Here is a 19,240-nt window from a genome sequence, read left to right as displayed (position 1 = left end):
CCTCAGGGTTGCAGTCATGGAAAAGCCTTCCAACCCATTGTTACTGCTGCCAGGTGAGCTACCTTGCCAGTTAACTTGATCTCCATAAAAGTCAGGTTAACACATCCCTGGGGCTTTGGGAGGAACCAGGATGGCTATTCATTGGCTTTGTTCCCTTCACATGAGTAAGACAGCACACTTAAAACTTGGTATCTCGGTACCAAGGTCATGATAACAGATGTTTTCTTTTTCCACTTGACTTTGATTACTTATCCTGTTTTAAGAGACGTGGTTATTCAAAGGTAGGCTCCTTCACATTATATAATAGCAACTGCAATACAACAGATCCATGTTCTTGGCAACAGTGATGTGGGGAATTGCCAGGGCAGCGTATCTGACACAAGAAAATTTCCCACTTGCCACCCCAGTTCCCCGGCTGGCTCACTAGAGGCAGGCCATGCTGGGCTAATGCTGGTAAGAAGAGAGGATCCAGGGATTTTTCTGGGGAATCAAAATGGGGCTTGCGGGGTTCAGGCATTAAAGAAAACAGGCTTTGGGAACTTTTGAGATGACCCCAAATATGCTGAGGATATTTGATACCCTGGCAATTTCTTAAGAGACTTAACCAACTGGTCATTGTCCTTCCAGTTGGGGATTCATTCTGCACTTACCTTGGGCAGCAAGAGGAGACATATGCTGGTGACTCCGGCGATGAATCTGATGGCGGTAGGCGTACACAGCAAGGACCAGCACCATGATGCAGCCCATGATGCCTCCGGCCACAGGACCCACGGGGGCACTCTTAATCATGTTTAATGTTATCACCTCATCACCTTCAGCAAATACACAAACACAGGTTGCTCGCTTAGATTTCCACATGTGGTAGGAAGTGGGGATGGAAGGAGGATGGCAGATGGGAAGGACCAGAGCGGGAAGGATTCCGATCAACAGTCGTGTGGCACTCTGAATTCCTCAAAGAAGAGTCCCCAGAATGTGGGAGCAGAAGCTTCGTTTGGCTCCTTGTTCTAAACCAGAGCAAGCGCACAAGGGCAAGATCCGCTTGAGTAGATGAAAATCACTTCAACAGACAGCACCCAGTGCTACAAAGAGCCCTAGCTCTGGGAGGAGGAGACAGCACCCAACACAGAGGCAAGGGCAATGTGGGCCTCTCTGAGGGTCATGTTATCCATTTGCTGAAATAAGGGACTGAAACGCAATAAATATGTGCTAAACAGACCACCTTTCAGAGCTTGTGGGTTCCCTTTAAAGCACTATTTGCTCTTTCCAGGTAGGAAACGGCAGGTGGACAAAGAAAATGATTGCCTGGAGCACATTTGCCTCAACTATGCCCTCAACTGGCCCTGTGGTATCCCAGGAGCTCAAAAATAATGTGGTGGGCATTCAAAGTCAAGGTATAGGTAGGTGGTCCCCAACGTATCACGATTCAGCTCAGATTTTTCAACTCGATGACAACACAAAGCAACAGTGCGTTCAGTAGAAAATGTGCACTGACTTTTGAACTTGCATCTTTTCCTGGGCTGGCAATATGTGAGAGGATACTCTCCTAGGATGCTGGGCAGCGGCAGTGAGCCCTGGCTCCCAGTCAGCCACTCGGTCTTGAGGGCAAACAACTGATGCTCTATGGAGAGCTGTGTCGCTAAGCTATGATGTTTGACAGGTTAAATGGATTATAGCCATCTTGTCTTAGGACATTTTCAACTTACAATGGTGCTTACTGGGATGCAATCCCATCACAAGTTGAGGAGCATCTGTATTAATTATATTTGACTCAACTGTCAGCTAAGAATTAGGACTTGGAGCTAATTCCAGGAAGACACTGACAAAAATCTACTGAGAGAAATAGTGTTCTTGGCAGTGTCTTCAAGGTCTGGGAGCCCAAGCCCGGAGGCTCTCCTCCCTGTGGTGTTCTGTACCCCATCTGAAGCTGTTGTAGCAGCACTGGGAAGGTTTGGTGCCTGTTGACTCTGAGACCCTAAATACTGATGTTTTGCTCTAGGACTTCTGCCTCGTGACAGCTGCAGTGGGCAGGAAAAAGAAGAGGCTGCACAGGAAATAGCTGTTCAGTGGTCACTGCGTGTCACTGGCCCTGTACTTCTGACAGCTGGCAGCACATTCATGCAGACCCTGGAGCTCAGGAAATCAGGCCTGTGATTCTCAGAACAAGCTTTATGGGAGTGAATTCCAGTCTTTCAAAGTCTGGCGGGTCATATGGCTGCTTGGTGTCTCTGCACTGAATATCTGGCCAGCTCTGAAGGTAATTATCTGCCTTGGTTTTGTAACTACAGACTACTGGCAAAGGAATCAGGGAAATTAGGCAGAGGGTTATTTATTTATTTATTTTTAATATTTTTAAAGTTGTCAATGGATCTTTTATTTATTTATATGTGGTGCTGAGTATCGAACCCAGGGACTTGAATGTGCCAGGCAAGTGCTATACCATGGAGTCACAACTCCAGTCCCCGAGGATTATTATTTTAATATTTTTTGTTGTAGATGGATATGGTGGCACACACCTGTAATCCCAGTTACTGGAGAGGCTGATGCCAGAGGATTATAGATTTGAAGCCAGCCTGGGCAACTCAGGGAGACTCTGTCTCAAAATAAAAAGGTGTGGGGTGTAGCTCAGTGGTAGAGCATCCCTGCATTCAATACCCAGTACTGTTAAAAAAAATTTTTTTTTTGACTTAGTATATAGTTGGGAAAATGTGTATTTAAGACAAGTTGTTTTGGGTCCCCAATAAACATACCTATTGCTCCCATGTCATCAACGTAAGGACTTTTGGCTCCCACAATGCCCCCAAAGCATTCCTTCTGCGGTGCACAGTAGGATTTGTCCAGGTGAGTCTTCCCATCACTGTCCACCACACACCATTCGCAATCCAGCACACCAAAACAGTCCCTGCCAGAGACAACACTTCATGTTCCAGAAAGTCGTGTAGGCGAGAGGGCAAAGACATTCCTGAGCTCCGGACTGGCTACTGCTGTGCATGACCTGCCTTTCAAAATTGGAGCAGCAGTAGTCTGACTGGGGATAGTTGCTTTATGCCTCTTGCCCACATGGAAATGAGAGAAATAAAACTGCTCTCCATGAATTAAATTCTGACGCCCGCACATCATGGATTAGTGCAGGGTTATTCCAAATCATTCTGACAGACCCCATGAAAATGACCCAAAGGTTTCTTTGATTTTGATCTAATATCCCCCATGTGTGTGGTCATTGTGTTTTAAAAAAATAATGGAATAGTCAAATAAATTCAAGAAAACAGGCTGCTTAAAATGATTTTCTGCCAATTCTTAGAGCATTTAATATATTACATTCACAATGACTCTCTTAAGAGAATACATTCAGTGGTGGTGCTTCCCAAACCTAAGAGATGGGGGCTACAGCATAACATCCCAAATTAATCAGTCTGATGACACACCTCTCCTCTGATAGAGTACACACCAAAGCAGGGCTGGCTGTCTCCATATATACTTGCTATGCTTAATCAAAGGATAACCAAAGCTATAATGAACTAATCACACCCCCACCCTTAGTCTACCCAGCCATGATTCCCTTGATGTTTAGTGTAACACATCCTAGGAGTAGTGTAAAGAGAGTAGGGGACATGCAGCTTTTAGTTCTCCAAACTGCCATGAAGCAGACCTGCTTTCTAAGAAAGGAAAATTAACGAGTTTCAAAATATCATGGACAGCCTTGAGGCTGGGTTGCATTTCTGGATCCGAGGAGGTCCTGCTTCCTGGCCTTGCTTCTGCACACCATGTCTCCTCACACTCTGTTTATTTCAAGAGAAACATTCCCCACCTGTGGTTAAATGCCAAATAGCTGTACCAAGCGGGAGCTGGGTGACATTTAATCTGGTGGACAAAAGGCATCTACAAATCCATTTCAGACAGAAAAACTGATATTCTTTTCAAAGCAGCAAGACTGGGAATAATCAAGTATTGGCTGGAAAAGCTCAGTGATGCTGCTGGTCACCATTTCCTACGAGGTCTCCTTACCCACTTTCCATCCTCTGACTGCACCTGCTGTTGACACACTGGTGAAGGGAATCCTGTAGGCCGGGATCAATGGCGGTGTATGTCACTGGCTCCTGGTGGACCTCACAGCTTGGGTTTCTGTGCAAGGAGCAAATCTGGAGGTTAGGACCTATATCACCCACATTTTCAAACCCATCATATCCTGGTCCTTGACCGTGGTCAGACAAATCTTGAGTTTGAATTCTGGCTTTTCCACCTAGTGTAATCTTGGGCCAATTATTTAACTACTCTGGGCTTCAATTTGTTTATATTTATGTACAATAGAACACACACCCACACACACAATGAAAGAGTAAACATTCAACATAAAAGGAAAATATAAAATTAAAAGTGAATATAATCTCCCTTACTCAATCTCACTTTTCTGAGATACTCACTGTTAACAACTCAATGACATTTTTTTCTCTACCTAAACAGATATATGCTACATTAGTATATGCATATACATGGCGCTTCTTTAAATAGTGCCTATATATCATGGATGCAGTTGTGAAAAGTACGTGTATGTGAATCACAGGGCTGATTACCAAACTAAGTGACTTAAAGTACTAAAATACCTGACACATAGGCACTTAGTAAATGCTCATTTTTTTTTGTACATAGCACATACATTTTTTTTTTTTTTTTTGTCCTTACTAGACATCTTTATCCTCCTGAAAGTCAGTATTAACAAATCAACCAAATGCCCCAAATGTGATCAAACACTCAGGAAGCTAAGGAAGAAATATAGCAAAACCAAAGGGATTGCAGTTTATCATCCTGTTTTCTAAACAAGGTAATTCAGGTTTACAATGGCTACAACCTTAACCTAATGCTGGAAAGCAAAGGTCAGCATTATTAATCAACATAGTTTTGAATCTGGATTAAAATACTTTTCCTTAAAGCACCATGCCCAGAATAGATCCTCTACTCTTGAATTAAACAACTTTTGTCAATCAAGTTGCAACTTAATTTTTTTGTCACTGGAAATACTTAAGTAGTAGATCACCTAAGAATGACATGGCTCCCACTTTCAATGAACAAGCAGTTAACATTAAGAAAAGTGACCTTAGAGCTCTGAGAATCCATTCTAATTAAGAGAGCAAGGCATAAACTGTAAATCCACACAAAAGTTGTAATAGAAATATTTTTCTTTTCATGCCTGCTTTAGAAAGACAAGTAAAATCCAGGTGTCAGGGACATGCAAACACAGTAAAAGAGTTTCTTTAGTTCAGTGCTTTTCAAACAAATGAACTAAACACATATACTTTTGATAATTTACAGCATTTAAATTTAACCTCAAAGAGGACATCATTTGAAATCTGGTTTACTAAACAGGTTCATCATTGGAATGAATCACCTTTGTATACCACAATCAAAACCAAATCCATAGGAAACCTCATAGCATTTTGTATATACTTATGTGTACATATATATGGAGATCATATATCAAACGTTTACACACACACACTCTCTCTCTCTCTCTCTCTCTCTCTCTCTCTCTCTCTCTCTCTCTCTCTCTGTTTACCGGTTCTCTGCGTTGGTGAGGTTTCCAGTACACTCATTGACCTCTAGGGGGCACTCACAAGGGCATTCACATTCATTTTGTTCCATTCTGAAAAGCAAAGGGGAAGTTAATTGGCAGAGGGTCAATGACAACCCTATATTGTTTATGAACTGTAGAAGTAAAATGAAGAAGCCCATTTGTCAGTTAAAATTACAATTAAAAAAAAAGAAGCGGTGACCAAAGGTTTAAATACCCAGTAGACCTTGGTCCAGTGCCCTATGGACAATGATGCAGCAAACAGTACAGCTCTAAATGCTTCTGTAACCATGCCTTTCCTTTTCCTCAGGACACACACCTGCCTGTTCTGTTCATTTGCATATGCTATTTTGAATGCCTGGCATCAGTTAAATTTTTAAACAGTGTGGGGAACAGAGAGAATGACCCATGGCATCTTTACCGGTGACAGTTGAGACAGAGTCGGTCCACCATGCTGCAAGCACAGAAGGCAAGCGAGTCGCACGTCTCATTGACAATGCCAACAAATGCATTGGTTCCTGGGATCCTCGCCAGTCTGTATTTAGAACAGTGGCTGCCGTGCACAAGGTTAGTCAAATCCCCCTACAGAACAATCAAGGTGTCAGCAGTGACAGGCAATAATGCAAAGACTCAGTCCTACCTTGGTGAAAACAATCCTTCAACCATCTCCTCAAAATAGCTTCAAATAAAACTTTGTTTATCATTATAAAAGTAGTATACAGTCACTGTTAAAAATATGGAAAAATATTACTCAGTCCCATCAGTCAGATGTAATTCCCATTTGTCAGCTGCAAACACATAATCTTTTATCTATGTATACACAAATACAGATTTTTATAGTTGATTTGATAATCTTTTTAAAAACACATAACAATGTCAAAAAAGTGAAAATTTCAAGGAGCAATGAAAGACAACTTTCAGGTAAGGAATAGCTTAAAATTTATTCAAAGGCAAACCTAATTAACCACAAAGCACATTTCTTTCCCTTGGTCAATAAACCTTTCTCCTAGAGTAATAAAATATTTACAAACTAAAGTCTCTTTAAGAGGCTAGTTTCCTGCTTTCAGAATATTTAAACAATCTAAAGCAGGTTTCTTTTTTTTCACTCCATAACAAGCAAATGTGATAGCTTCTTAGATCGCTAGATTTGTTCATTCTATTAGAAAGCCAAAGATTCAAAAGCATGTTACAAAGTTGTGTATAACCATTTTCCTGCATGTGTCAAATACCCTGAGGCCAATGAGTGCCTGTTTGCAAGCTCTTCATTGCCTAGGTGTGTGTGTTGAGGAAGAGCCTAACTCTCAGAATCTGAGCATTGAGTGGGTTCCTGGGGGTTTAGATGCATTTCCCACTGTGTGGAAATAACAGTGTATGAAATAACACAGCCTTCTCATTCTGTTAGTGCCAATAACCAGAATGCTCCAATTCCATTTTGGGATAAATTGGACTCTTAAGAAATTATTCTAATTCACATTGACATATGCCTTTCTTAAATGGCTCTACCTGAGTGTATTGCTTTGTCTACTGAAAACTCTGAAAACCCTTGCACAAATAATACAAGGCACACAAAAAGCCAGATTTTCCCATGACAACCTTCCAGGCTCCCTCTGACCACTCAAGTTTGTCACTGTTCCCTTTCAAGGAGAGTCCTGCTCAAAATGGCATGAGTCTGAATGAAGTGGCAATGACCTCCCTTGCTTTGAAGAGTTAATAAATCAACTACCTGAAAAAAAATGCATATGTACTGTTAACATATTCACTTTTTAAACCCCTCTCTTTTCAACTTAACCTACTACATTTAAAAATTATTTTTAGCCAAGCACAGTGGCACATGCCTGTTATCCCAGTGACTTGGGAGGCTGAGGCAGGAGGGTTGCAAGTTTGAGACCCGTCAACTGAGTGAGACCCTATCTGACAAGAAAAAATAAAAAGGGCTAGGGATGCAACTCAGTGGCAAAGCACCTCTGGATTCTATCCCCAGTACCAAAAAGATTTTTTTTTTAAAATTATATATTTAATGACTGATGTAACACCTATTCTAAATTAAAGACTAACTTTCTGTGAATAACTTCTTGAATGTTAGTTCTATTTCCCTGTTATAATTGCTCCTGATTAGGAGCAGTCAGATGTAATTCCCATTTGTCAGCTGCAAACACATAATCTTTTATCTATGTATACACAAATACAGATTTTTATAGTTGATTTGATAATCTTTTTAAAAACACATAACAATGTCAAAAAAGTGAAAATTTCAAGGAGCAATGAAAGACAACTTTCAGGTAAGGAATAGCTTAAAATTTATTCAAAGGCAAACCTAATTAACCACAAAGCACATTTCTTTCCTTGGTCAATAAACCTTTCTCCTAGAGTAATAAAATATTTACAAAGTAAAGTTTATTTTTTACATATTAGCAAAAATATCCTTAATATATTTAACCACAACCAGGTAAATTTTTGCAGCAACTCAAATTGTGCAGAGTATTCCAAGTTCAAAAAAGGAATTATTTTCAGGTGATTTGCACGAGAGTTCCCATCTAATGGGGCAATGATCAAGAACTGACCCACAGTGGCCTTAGGAATTTAAGGAGACTGAGTGATCTCTGGAAGACAGGAAAAGAAGAGCACGTGGTGCCACATATATTTATACAAGACTGTGGGAACAGACCTCAGCAGATATTTCAAAGGGAAAGATTGGGTGAGTCTTTAAACAAACAAAACCAAAACAAAATACCAACTGTGAGACTTTAAAATATTCCCTGCTCTGCTCTGGGCTTTCTATCCCACAGTCATCTAATCAGAAGCTGAACTAAGATTGTGTCCCATCCTACTGTTCTGTAATTCTAAGGCTATGAAAAAGGCAAGAGCAATATGCAGGCATTAACCCATTATTCCATTTCCTATTTGATAGAAGGATGGGAAATGAGAGTGCTACGGAATCAACTTACCACAAGGCTAGTGTTGAACTTATAAAACCTTTGGACTGTTCGGTCACTAAAGCTGTTGCACAGGTTTTTCTTTACGAAGTTGGGGTGGTTCAGGATATCATTTGCTACCAGGGGCTCCTAATAAGGCCAAAGAGAACAGAAGACAATGCCATGGAATGAGGTATAGGCTGTTGGAGAACTGAGATTATCAGCTTTGCAACAAATACCTTGTGGGTGATGTGCTGCTGTTCCACAGGCGCATGTCCTTTGGGGTCAATGAGAGTTGGATGTGCCACCAGATAACCCCTGTCCTCCATTATAAAGCACCTGTATCCAAACAAAGTGAGGTTCATTCACGTGAGTTGCTTTTCTGTGCTTTCAGAGGGCATTTACCTTGCTAGCCCTGAAACCAATTGCATTTATTTCAAGTTCTCAACAAATACTCATTGAAAAAAAAAATGAAGGCAGGCTGGATGGTAGGTAGATAGACACTTTATTCTTGAGATGGTGGACTGCCTGGGAGGCAGGGCAAGGTCAGAGTTACATCACTCTCTGTGGTCACCTACGTAGTTCACACAGAATGTGCCTACTCCATCCAAGTATGATGAACGGAAAAGAGCTTTTGCAAGGATATATGTGACTTGAGTATTTATACGTATCAACGTTAAGTAAACCATGTAATTTCTTTTTTCAATGATAACCATATATAAAATAAAACATTCTGGGGAAATATGAACTCTATTTGATGGAAACATTAAATAAGCAAAGCTAGAATTGCTTTAATCAAGGCTGCATTCTGCTTTATTTTATTCTACATTGGTTATATCACTTTGCCAGGAATCCTGCACTTCCCCATTAAGGGCCAATGTGAAATTCAGCCCTGACATGAAGCATGGACCATGAGATTGAACTAAAAAAGCTATTTTTAAAGCAGCCTGCATTAAATCAAGGGAATGCCCTTGCTTTGATCAGACATGTTCTTTTGAAATTCAGGAGGCAAAGACTTTTAGTTCCATGAGCATCTTTCTGGGGAAATGTAAAGGAGCAGTCTAAGCAGCTGAAATTTCACAAGGACTTGGTTTAATGACTAAGTTAACATCAAAAGTACTACCCAAGAGTACCCTCCGGTCTTTCTAGTACCAAAGATATGGGAAACCTCTAATTACTGACTTCTAGGGAATAAGAGCTTTTGGTGCATTCTGTGCCAGTTACTCATTCTGTTACATGCAGCATCTATTTGTCTAAATCATCTTAAAGGAAAGATGAGAAAAAGAAGAAAAATCTTTTCAATAGAAGGTTCTTTAATAGAATACCCAAGCCATGAACTTGACTTCTTATCTTGACCATAACTATGTAGTTGCCATTTATCTAGAGATATCTGACATCTGTTTCTTTTTATTTTGGCAATAGACAGGAAACAGTGTCCCTAAGGGGCTTACCTTATTTTGTTGCCACCATCTTGGTTACAAACTGGTAATAGGTCCATCAGAACCTTGTAGAAGTATCTTAGGTAAAGTCAATGCCCATCACAGCCACAGTGTGCCCGGAAGACAGCTGTGTACTTCAAGTGAAAAAGATCAATGAGGACAAGAGGCATGGCTTATTTAAGCATAAAAGATATGTTCAGTCATAGGGACATTGTGCAGGATCAGAAATACATTTCCACTGTTCTTCCCCACTTTCTGTGCCTGCAAAAACTAAGTGACTGATTTAATGTAACTTGACTTATCATGAGAGAAAACATTAAGACTTAAGATATGACTTTCTGAATAAGACCAGTGCCAAACACAGGGCAGTGGTGGAGTGTGGCTAGCCCTGGACACCACATATGTTCCCAGTGGTAGACTATTTGGCAAGAATATAGGTACAGAGGTATCACAGTGGAAGGTTGGATGCTTGGCTATTATGCAATCCCCTTACTTGTTTCCTTCATTTTGTAGATAAGGGAATGAAGATCCCAAAGACTTGACTGACTGGTGTAAGTCACACAAAACTTAGTAGGACAATATCTACTCTAGATTTCTTTCCATGACACTAAGGTTGACTCTACTCAAAGAACAGTTTAAATTTAAGAACTAGCCTCTCTTGGTCATCCACCAGTGCCTTCTCCATTCTACAAAGTTACTCTCAGAAGGAAGAGAGCTGTGGAAAAGAAAGTTGGGCAGTACAACATGGTGCTAACTTTTTAGTAGACAGGAAGTCAATCCTGGTCCTGCCAATTTCTATTAGGTGGCTCCTGGGGTGCTACTGAAACTTTCTATGCTTCAGTTCTGGTCATCTGAAATGGAGGCATAATGGGATCTGCTTCATAAACCTGTTTTTGAGATTACAAGGATAAAGTGTTTGCAGTGCTTAGTGAGTGCCTGACAGAAAACACCCCATAAGGACAAGTTACTCAGAAGAACGGTTAAGCCCTCTCACTGGGTTGAGAATGACCTTATTTCTCATTCAGAGAAAATAGACTTAAGAAATTGCTAGATAACATCGGAAGTGTGTGGCCTTCTCATCTGGTTCTTTAATTGGAGGGATATGGGTCCCTGGACCCTTCTGCACCTTTTTTTTTTTTTTTGGTACCAGGGATGAACTTGGGGGCATTCAATCACTGAGCCACATCCCTAGCTCTATTTTATATTTTATTTAGAGACAGGGGCTCACTGAGCTGCTTAGCGCCTCTCACTGTTGCTGAGGCTGGTTTTGAACTAGCGATCCTCCTGCCTCAGCCTTCTGAGCTGCTGGGTTATAGGTATGCTCTGCAGGGTTTACCAGCACTGGACTTTAAGAATACCATTTCTCATCATCTACCGTCTAATTTCTTTTAAAAAAATAGTTGTAGATGGATGAAATACCTTTATTTTATTATTATTTTATGAGTGATGAGGATCAAACCAGTGCCTCACATGTGCTAGGCAAGTGCAATACCACTGAGCTACAACCCCATGCCTCGCCCCCAACCATTTCTTTATAATGGAAAATACCAAAAGAAAATGACAAAAACCTTAACTATTTCTCACAGCAATCTTATGAAGCACTACCAATTTAGGAACACTGAAGCTTGGGGAATACGTGGATGGGCCAACATCAGACAGTTGACAGATGCAGGGATTAGAAACTCAGTATCTCCAACTCCAAACCATATATCTCTTTCTATTGTTTTTTGAAATATTGGGGATTGAACCAAAGCCCTCACACATACTAGGCAAGTACTTTACAATGAGCTACATTCCCAGTAAAGAATATTCTCTTATTCACTAAGTCAGACTGATGGAGAATCCAGACGTTTCCAAGCAATTTTATACCATTTTCATTTCTGTGAAGAAACCAGGAAGCAATCATACTTCTTATATTATGACTGAAAAAAATTAGGCTTAGAAAATATTACAAGGCTTAAATGAGATCGATCAGATCATCTTTATTAATGGTTTCTGAGACAAGTACTCTCGATCTGGCCCTTTTTACCAATACCAAGCTATCTCAGTGAAAAAAAACTTGGAGTTTGGGGATAAATTAATTTTATTTTCTAACTTCCCTATGTATGACTGCTATCTGATCCAAAATGATCAATATGCTGAAGTAACGGCATGCATCTAGTCTAGATTCATATTTTTACCTGCATTTCAGATTAAGTATACTGTTACCATAGCAACCTCATAAGGAATTTTCATAGAAAAAAAATTCAACATACCCTACATTTCTAAGCACAAACAGACTAGGCTGTTCGCAATGCTTGTATAAGCTTTTCACTGCCAAAACCACATGTGACCAGTCCCTAAATCAATGACTGCACTTCATCTCGAGCAGCATTATCATTCTCCAAGAATGCAAAGCTACATTCTTAGTCCACTGAACATGCTTATGGAAGAATTGCAACAGGGCTACTGTGACTATCCGACAAGTGAGTGTTGAATTAGAAAACCCTCACCTCTCAGCCAAACCACTTCTGAAAACCAAGGGTGAATGGGAGTACTTCACGACAAGTTGAATATTAGCTTAAGCTCTCTCTTCCGACCCATTAAAATGCCACAAATTTAAAGGGCAAATAGTATTATAATAAAAATAGCTGCCATTTTGGGGGGACTTGACATTGTCAAGTACAGTGCTAAGCATTTTACATGCATTATCTCCAATTCCCATCATATCAGTTCAATATGGACATTATTTCCTCTGTTTTACATGAGGCTCCAAGAGGTTATGGAACATAATAATGATTTTATTAAGTCCTTACCATGAACCAATACTATTCTAAGAGCTTTACATATGTTACATATGTTATTTAATTTATTTTAAAATAATCAGTTGAAATAGTTCCAAATTTCTCTTTTTTTTCTAGGTGATGAAACAAAGTCAAAAAAGGAATTTGGTTTTCAAATCGGCACAGAAGGCCAAAATCACTGGCCGTCATTTGCAAAAAGCCCATCTGTTACGGTTTGGATGTGAAGTATCCCCCAAAAGTTCTCATGTGAGACAGTGCAGGAAGGTTCAGAGGAGAAATGATTGGGTTGTAAGAGTCTTAACCCAATCAGTGAATTAATTCCTGATAGGATTAAAGTGCTAGGGTGTGCCTGGAGGAGGTGGGAATTGGGGCGTGGTTATGGGGTATATATTTTGTATCTGGAGAGTGGAGACTCTCTGCTTCCTGATCACCTGTGTGAGATGGTTCTCTCTGCCACCCTCTCCTGCCATGATGTTCAACCTCACCTTGAGCCATGAGGAATGGAGCCAGCCTTCTACAGACTAAGACTAGGCCTCTGAAACTGTGAGCCCGCAAATAAACCTTTTCTTATCTACAATTGTGCTGGTCAGATCCTTTTAGTCATAGCAGTGAAAAAGCTGACTAAAATATCATCTCTCAGTAGATCCACAGAGTGACTGTTGCTTTGAGCACCAGAAGAGGTAATTGACTTTCAATCTAAACTACACTGAATGAAAAACATACATCTTTAAATAGGAAAATCACACTCAGCTAAGGAAAATACTCAAATGCTAAGGACTGTGAACTGCATAGTTTGAAGGGCAAAAGCAGATACTTATTCACTCAGGGACTTAGTGACAGAATCCAGGATTAAATGGTCATTTCTCTTGTTGAACGTGTGTAGGTTAAGCATACATTATAAAGGTAACTAGAAGGGGAATTTGAATCCAGGCTTTTCTAATTTGAAAGTTCTTCATATTCCCATCATGCTTCATTTGGACAGACACCATACATGTTGGTAAATAAACCAAATCAAAATTCTTCCATTTATCCAAATCTTGCATAATCCAAAATATGCATATATATATATATATATATATATATATATATATATATAAGCATACAAATCTGCCTCTCCCCCTGCCCTCCCCAACCAATAGAACACTACACAGAAGGAAAAACCAATGGCTCTTGGTATAGAGGTGCCAGCTGGGGGAGCCGATGGGACATCTGAAGATAAGCACACCTGGGTTTTAATCCCTCATTGTAACAACACCTTCAAGAGCTCAGCTCTGACCCATTTCATTGTAATCAAAGACTGATGTCCTCTCAAAGAAAGGGGATTTTGCTTTACTTCTCCCCAACCAATTAGAATACATGGGGTGGATGAAGTCTCATTATTCTGACACTTGTAGGTGTATGCCCAACAAGCACCTGGGTCTGTTAGCAAAAACACTTAGGGATCTCTTCTAAATGAGTGCTTACTTGTTTTATATGTAAAATATTACATATGGGAGCAGCTGATAAGAGTCAATATAGATATGTGCCCTACAAAGGAACCAAACATTTGGCTAGCTGCAAGACCCTGCTTCCCACACAGGCACAGGCCATGATATGAAATTCCATACCACACGCTTTCCAATTCTTACTCACAGTGAACCTGTATTAGAGGAATTCTGCGAATATCTACCATTTTATATAATAAAGCACCAATGAAAAGCATAACTTAAGCAAAGAATCTGTCTCTTATAAATTTTAAGGCATCATTACAGGTACCAGTCAAAATATGGTCTTTCTTGCTGTGGGGTAAGCAGTTATTTATATAATGAATGGATTACAACAATGTGTCTGACTTGCCTCTCCACCCAATGTTTTTTACTGACATTTGTAGCTTAAATACTGAGCCTCAAATTGCAGGATCTATAAGACAATCTAAATATATCTACAGTGATATTGACATCATGTAGCATTCCGGGAAATCAATTTTCAAAGAGCCATTTATTTTCAAGGGACAGTTTCAAGGACAATAGAAACAAAAACAAAAACAAAACAAAACACTCATATAACTCTAAAGAGGTAGATCCAAATACAAGAGGTAATACATTTAATGTCCTGGCTTCTTTCTTCATTAAAATTGTTCCTTTGCTTAGAGAACATTCTGGAGTGAAAGCTGTCATGCTCCTGCTGACATTTCAACAGTGTAAAAGTGGCACTTCTACAAACTGCTCTATTGTCTCTAAAGTCTTTTGCTTTTCATAGTTATGACCATGCTGCCAAGAATTAGGGCCGAGAGCTTTTCATCAGCTTAACTGATGTGTTAACTCATGAAGGAGGAACTAGCCCCATTTTACAGATGTCAGGAGGAAGCTTGGGCAATCCAAGATGACACAGCTAGAGAAGATATTCAAATTCCAGTTCACCTCACTCAAAAGTCATGTTTTTGCCACTTAGTGTCTCCTATTCTATTTGAATTTCAAAAATACACTTGATGGATTTAAGAAATGACTAAAAATTAATTAAAGTATTACCTGGATGAATGAATTGTGATGCTGATTGTCACAACATAGCCAGATCCTCCAACGTCTAGGTAAGGGCCAGTTAAAGAAATCAATCCTGGATTAGCTACTGCATGGAGATACCTAATGGAGTCCAAAGAAAGTCATATTATTTTAGGTTGTGAACAATACTCGATTCAAAGAAAACTGAACTGCGCGTCTGAAAATATTTTACTATAAATGTGTGCTTATGTTACATTAAAATTCAAAAGGACTCAGTTTTTATGTCTGAATGTGCATAAGGTTAATGAGAATCTGACAGTCCCCTCTTTTTTAAAATGGAGACCTAAGGCAGTATGTAGCTGAACTTTTACTAAGATTATAATACAAATGGTTTAGAGGCTAAAATAAAATGGGCTAATGAAAGAAGTTGAAAACAGCTGCAGACAAATGGATCCAGGATTGTTAAGGGTGGACACAGGCAACACGAAGAGCGACTCACGAAGACTCAGTTGCCACCCAGTGCTGCGGTAAGAAATTCTGTTCTGTGCCCATGTTGCTCTCTGCTGGTCACACCTGGCTAGCTTTTATTTTGAAAAACAGAGTAAAAACAAAGCCCAGAAGTAAAAGAAAGTTTCTGAATTGGTTATGTGTTCCTTTTCCACAGGTTATCCCATGGCTGTGATTCGAAGCCATGATGTGTATCGTAAAAATGAAGCTATCCACTAAGGACCACATGCTGTGAACAAGGTTAGGATAAACAAATGCGAGGTGTTGAAATGGCCAAGTGCAGAGCATTTCAGACTCAGGACTTCACCGAGGACATAGAAAACTTACAGGCAGAGAGAAGACATGAAGTTTTTAATTGCTATGTTAAGAAAAACCATTCCAAGACAATTTCACTCCCACCAAAGTGTCTTCCTCAATGGGTTTGTCTGAAGTTGCTTTATTGTGTGCACTTATCATGTCTCTCCAGGAATGGGGAGCGCGGGCTGATCAACGGGAGGGCCCCCTGGAACTCACCACGTCTCCTAGTGGGATCAAATGCTTTGTCCATGAGGGAACCAGGATAATTCTGAGGAACGCCATTGGGTGTTGCTATGTAACCGGCGGACAATGTAAGTGTTCAGGCTACTCATTTCCATTTGTGTCATCCATTCATCTGTGCGTGGCTGGTAGCCATTACTTCATTTCTGAAGAGAACTGGGGAAAACAAAGAAAGGCATAGCAGGGCTCCTTTATAAAACTCACATGAAAAGAGCGTGGCCACTGGCAGGGCTTCCCCAAGGCTCGCTCACAGAAGCCAAGCCCACTTTTTCTTAAAAATCTTTCCACAGCAGATGGATGCAGCCAAACTTGCAAAACCAAAAGCTTACAGAAATCTAGTCAGTGGATGTGTGACTAGGTGATGTCACCCCAGCCAGACTTTTCGAGTTTTTGGTAAGAAAAATCCCATGATTAGTAGCATTAAAGACACACACACCCAACAGCCTCCCCCGCTTCAAATCTTTTGCTCTTTGAGTGTCATATTTATCTGACAGACAGCAGGGGCACTTTACTTCTTTCCCCTGGGAAAATGGGGTGGGAAAGTCTCACTGGTCTCTTAATCACACCCCCCGACCCTGGAAACCCCCAGTGCATCTGAGACCTGAAACAGATTCTTCATGTGGCCCACAGGGCTTCTTAATCCATCAAAAGGGTCATCACTGACCAGCCTCCCCTGGGCCACCCACTCCGCCTTTCTGGCTCTCCAGCTGAGCGGCCCAGATGCAGAGCTGGGCTTCACACTTCAAAGGGTCACTGCCAGCACTCCCTCCTGGGCCCGTGGAGGGGTGCGCCAGAAACAGGGCCCCATGCCAACACTCACTTTAAGCCCCGGGTTAGCAATGAGGCGGGTGTTGTCACTGAGATAGGCTGTGTAATGCTCCACCATGCGCTTTGTCTCTGGCTGGCTGAGGTGTTCGTAGGGGGAGGAAAAGCTGCCAGCAGACAGCATGACGGTTGGACTCTCTGAAAGAGAAGCGAACAAAGCAGGCCTGAGAACACGGGACTTCATCTCAAGCCCGAACAAAAGCTTCACTCAGGCTCTGCCAATCCATCCGCCACGGTGGCTTAACGTCTTCCATAAGGCAACAAAGGGCTTGACTCTGAGAGCAGCAAAGAAGGAAAAAAGCCACGTTCTCTCCCTTCAGGAAGCTTATGGTCCTAAGAGTGAACAGAACAGGTACATGTGCAAGTGAGTACAAGCCCTGGGGGTGGAAGTCTTCACAGCATCTCAGATCTATGTGTAACACTTTGTATTTATTAGGGACGAGGCCACTGCGTATGACGTGGAGCCCCACTAGGCTGAATCTGGGCTCCACCATTTCCTGGCAGTGTGATGCTGGAAAGGTTGTGATTCAGGTAACATTTTTCTCATCTGTGAAGTGGGGAAAATAGTAGCATCAATTCTATAATCAGAGTGAGAACTAAATGAGTTCATGGCTGTAAAGCAAATGAGTCAATAACGTAAACCACATAGAACAGTGTTTGGCATTGGGAAAGTGCTTGGTAAGTGTTTGGCATTATGATTCATATCAGCATTATGATTTAGGAAGAAGGAAAGATGACATAGTAGAAAACACAGAAATCAAATTAAGAAATTATTGATGTTACAGCCAAATTTGATATAAACAAAAGTAGAAATAGAATAGTCGATGTACACACACTTAATTATTGATGCTTACAGGAAAGGCGCAGTTTCTTATTTAAGACAAAATCCTTGTAATGAGTTACAGTATGAAACACAAATGTGAAATATTCTGGATTTTCTATGGTTCAGTCTTACCATCTCTCTCTCTGTCTCTCTCCCTTTCTGTCCTAGGGAGAAAACCAAGGGCCTTTTGCATGCTGGGCAAGCACTCTACCACTGAGCTACATTCCCAGTTCTTACCATATTTGACCTATCTCATTTATATCTGTGGGTCATTTTCTAAGCCTTTTATTAGTTATCACACATGGTGCTTGGTTCCTTATAGCCTGGTAATCTTTGTGCAGGGCATTATTCTTAAAAACTTAATTCGGGGCTGGGGCTATAGCTTAGTCATAGAGCCCTTGCCTAGTATGTGCAAGGTCCTGGGTTCAACAGCCAGGCTGAGAAAACAAACAAAAAAGACAAAGCAATCAAAAAATGCACTAATTTGGAGAAAGAGCTTAAAGCCTTAGAAGATGAGAGTGTCTTCCTCCAGAGGAGATGGTTGTTTCATTCTGTCAAGGGCCATGCTACCAGATGAGGCAGGGAAGGCTCCAATAAGGAGCTAGGATATTGGTCCAAACATGACACTGTGTATTTCACTAGCCCATATCTTATTTTCAAAATGTAGTTTCCTGATCCATTCAGACAATGGACTCCCCGGGCAAAGCCTGATTTACTCTCAGCCTCTCTCACTCTACAGATGCAGATTTTCCCAATTTCTGTGGGGCATGGGGGCAAAAAGACAGTGGTTCCATTAATTAGACTCAACACCTTCTGGGGACCCTAGATTTGATTTCTGTCCCTTTTCCTACCCCTGAGAAGCTACTAAAGTATAGTTTAATTTCACAACTGTTTCTTCTGGGTTGGAAAATATGTGCACTGCAAAAGTGGCTTTAAGAACTGCTGTCTCTTTCCTCTGCGTTTGTATATTCTCCTAGGTTTTGACTCAGTAATTCCTCACTATCATAGTAGTTCTTTAATGTTTTTCAAGAAGATTTTAATCTTGTATTATATCTCTATCCAGGATTGCTAGATGTCCACAATGGGATGGTCCAAGTTACCATTCTCAGAAAATGTTGCTGCCCATTTATTTCTCATTTAATTCTCATGATGTCTTCATAGGGCATCTTAGTAGGTTCTTTGTTAATCATAAATAATCAAAGAAAAGCAGAAGATTGCAGGCTGTCCGGCAGCATGCTTTAGATTCATGAGCAGATACCCTTGTAGTCTGTCCAGGCAAGGATGGTCAGAAAGAGGGAGGATGGCCCCCTAAACTCAAAAAGGTTTGGATCCGGTCAGAGAGTCAGAGATAACAACAATAAAGGAAAACTGCAA

The 19,240-nt window shown here is 40.7% G+C and overlaps 1 protein-coding gene across 1 annotated transcript in view; it reads right to left on the bottom strand.

Moving 5' to 3' along the window:
- The window catches only part of CACHD1 (cache domain containing 1), a 211,225-nt gene that overhangs the window by 11,078 nt on the left and 180,907 nt on the right, over positions 1-19,240 (bottom strand). Inside the window, 14 exon segments of the mRNA XM_079136579.1 lie at positions 651-812; positions 2,748-2,899; positions 4,003-4,119; positions 5,549-5,635; positions 5,985-6,145; positions 8,509-8,625; positions 8,715-8,814; positions 9,927-9,996; positions 9,999-10,048; positions 15,205-15,315; positions 16,191-16,276; positions 16,278-16,339; positions 16,342-16,374; positions 17,035-17,181. Coding sequence (XP_078992705.1) covers positions 651-812; positions 2,748-2,899; positions 4,003-4,119; positions 5,549-5,635; positions 5,985-6,145; positions 8,509-8,625; positions 8,715-8,814; positions 9,927-9,996; positions 9,999-10,048; positions 15,205-15,315; positions 16,191-16,276; positions 16,278-16,339; positions 16,342-16,374; positions 17,035-17,181 — 1,455 coding nt within the window.

The sequence above is a fragment of the Sciurus vulgaris genome, assembly GCF_902686455.1.
Source record: "Sciurus vulgaris genome assembly, chromosome: 1".
Lineage (NCBI taxonomy): Eukaryota > Metazoa > Chordata > Mammalia > Rodentia > Sciuridae > Sciurus > Sciurus vulgaris.
Note: the sequence above shows the minus strand (reverse complement) of the source record. Positions and strands in the feature narration are given on the sequence as shown.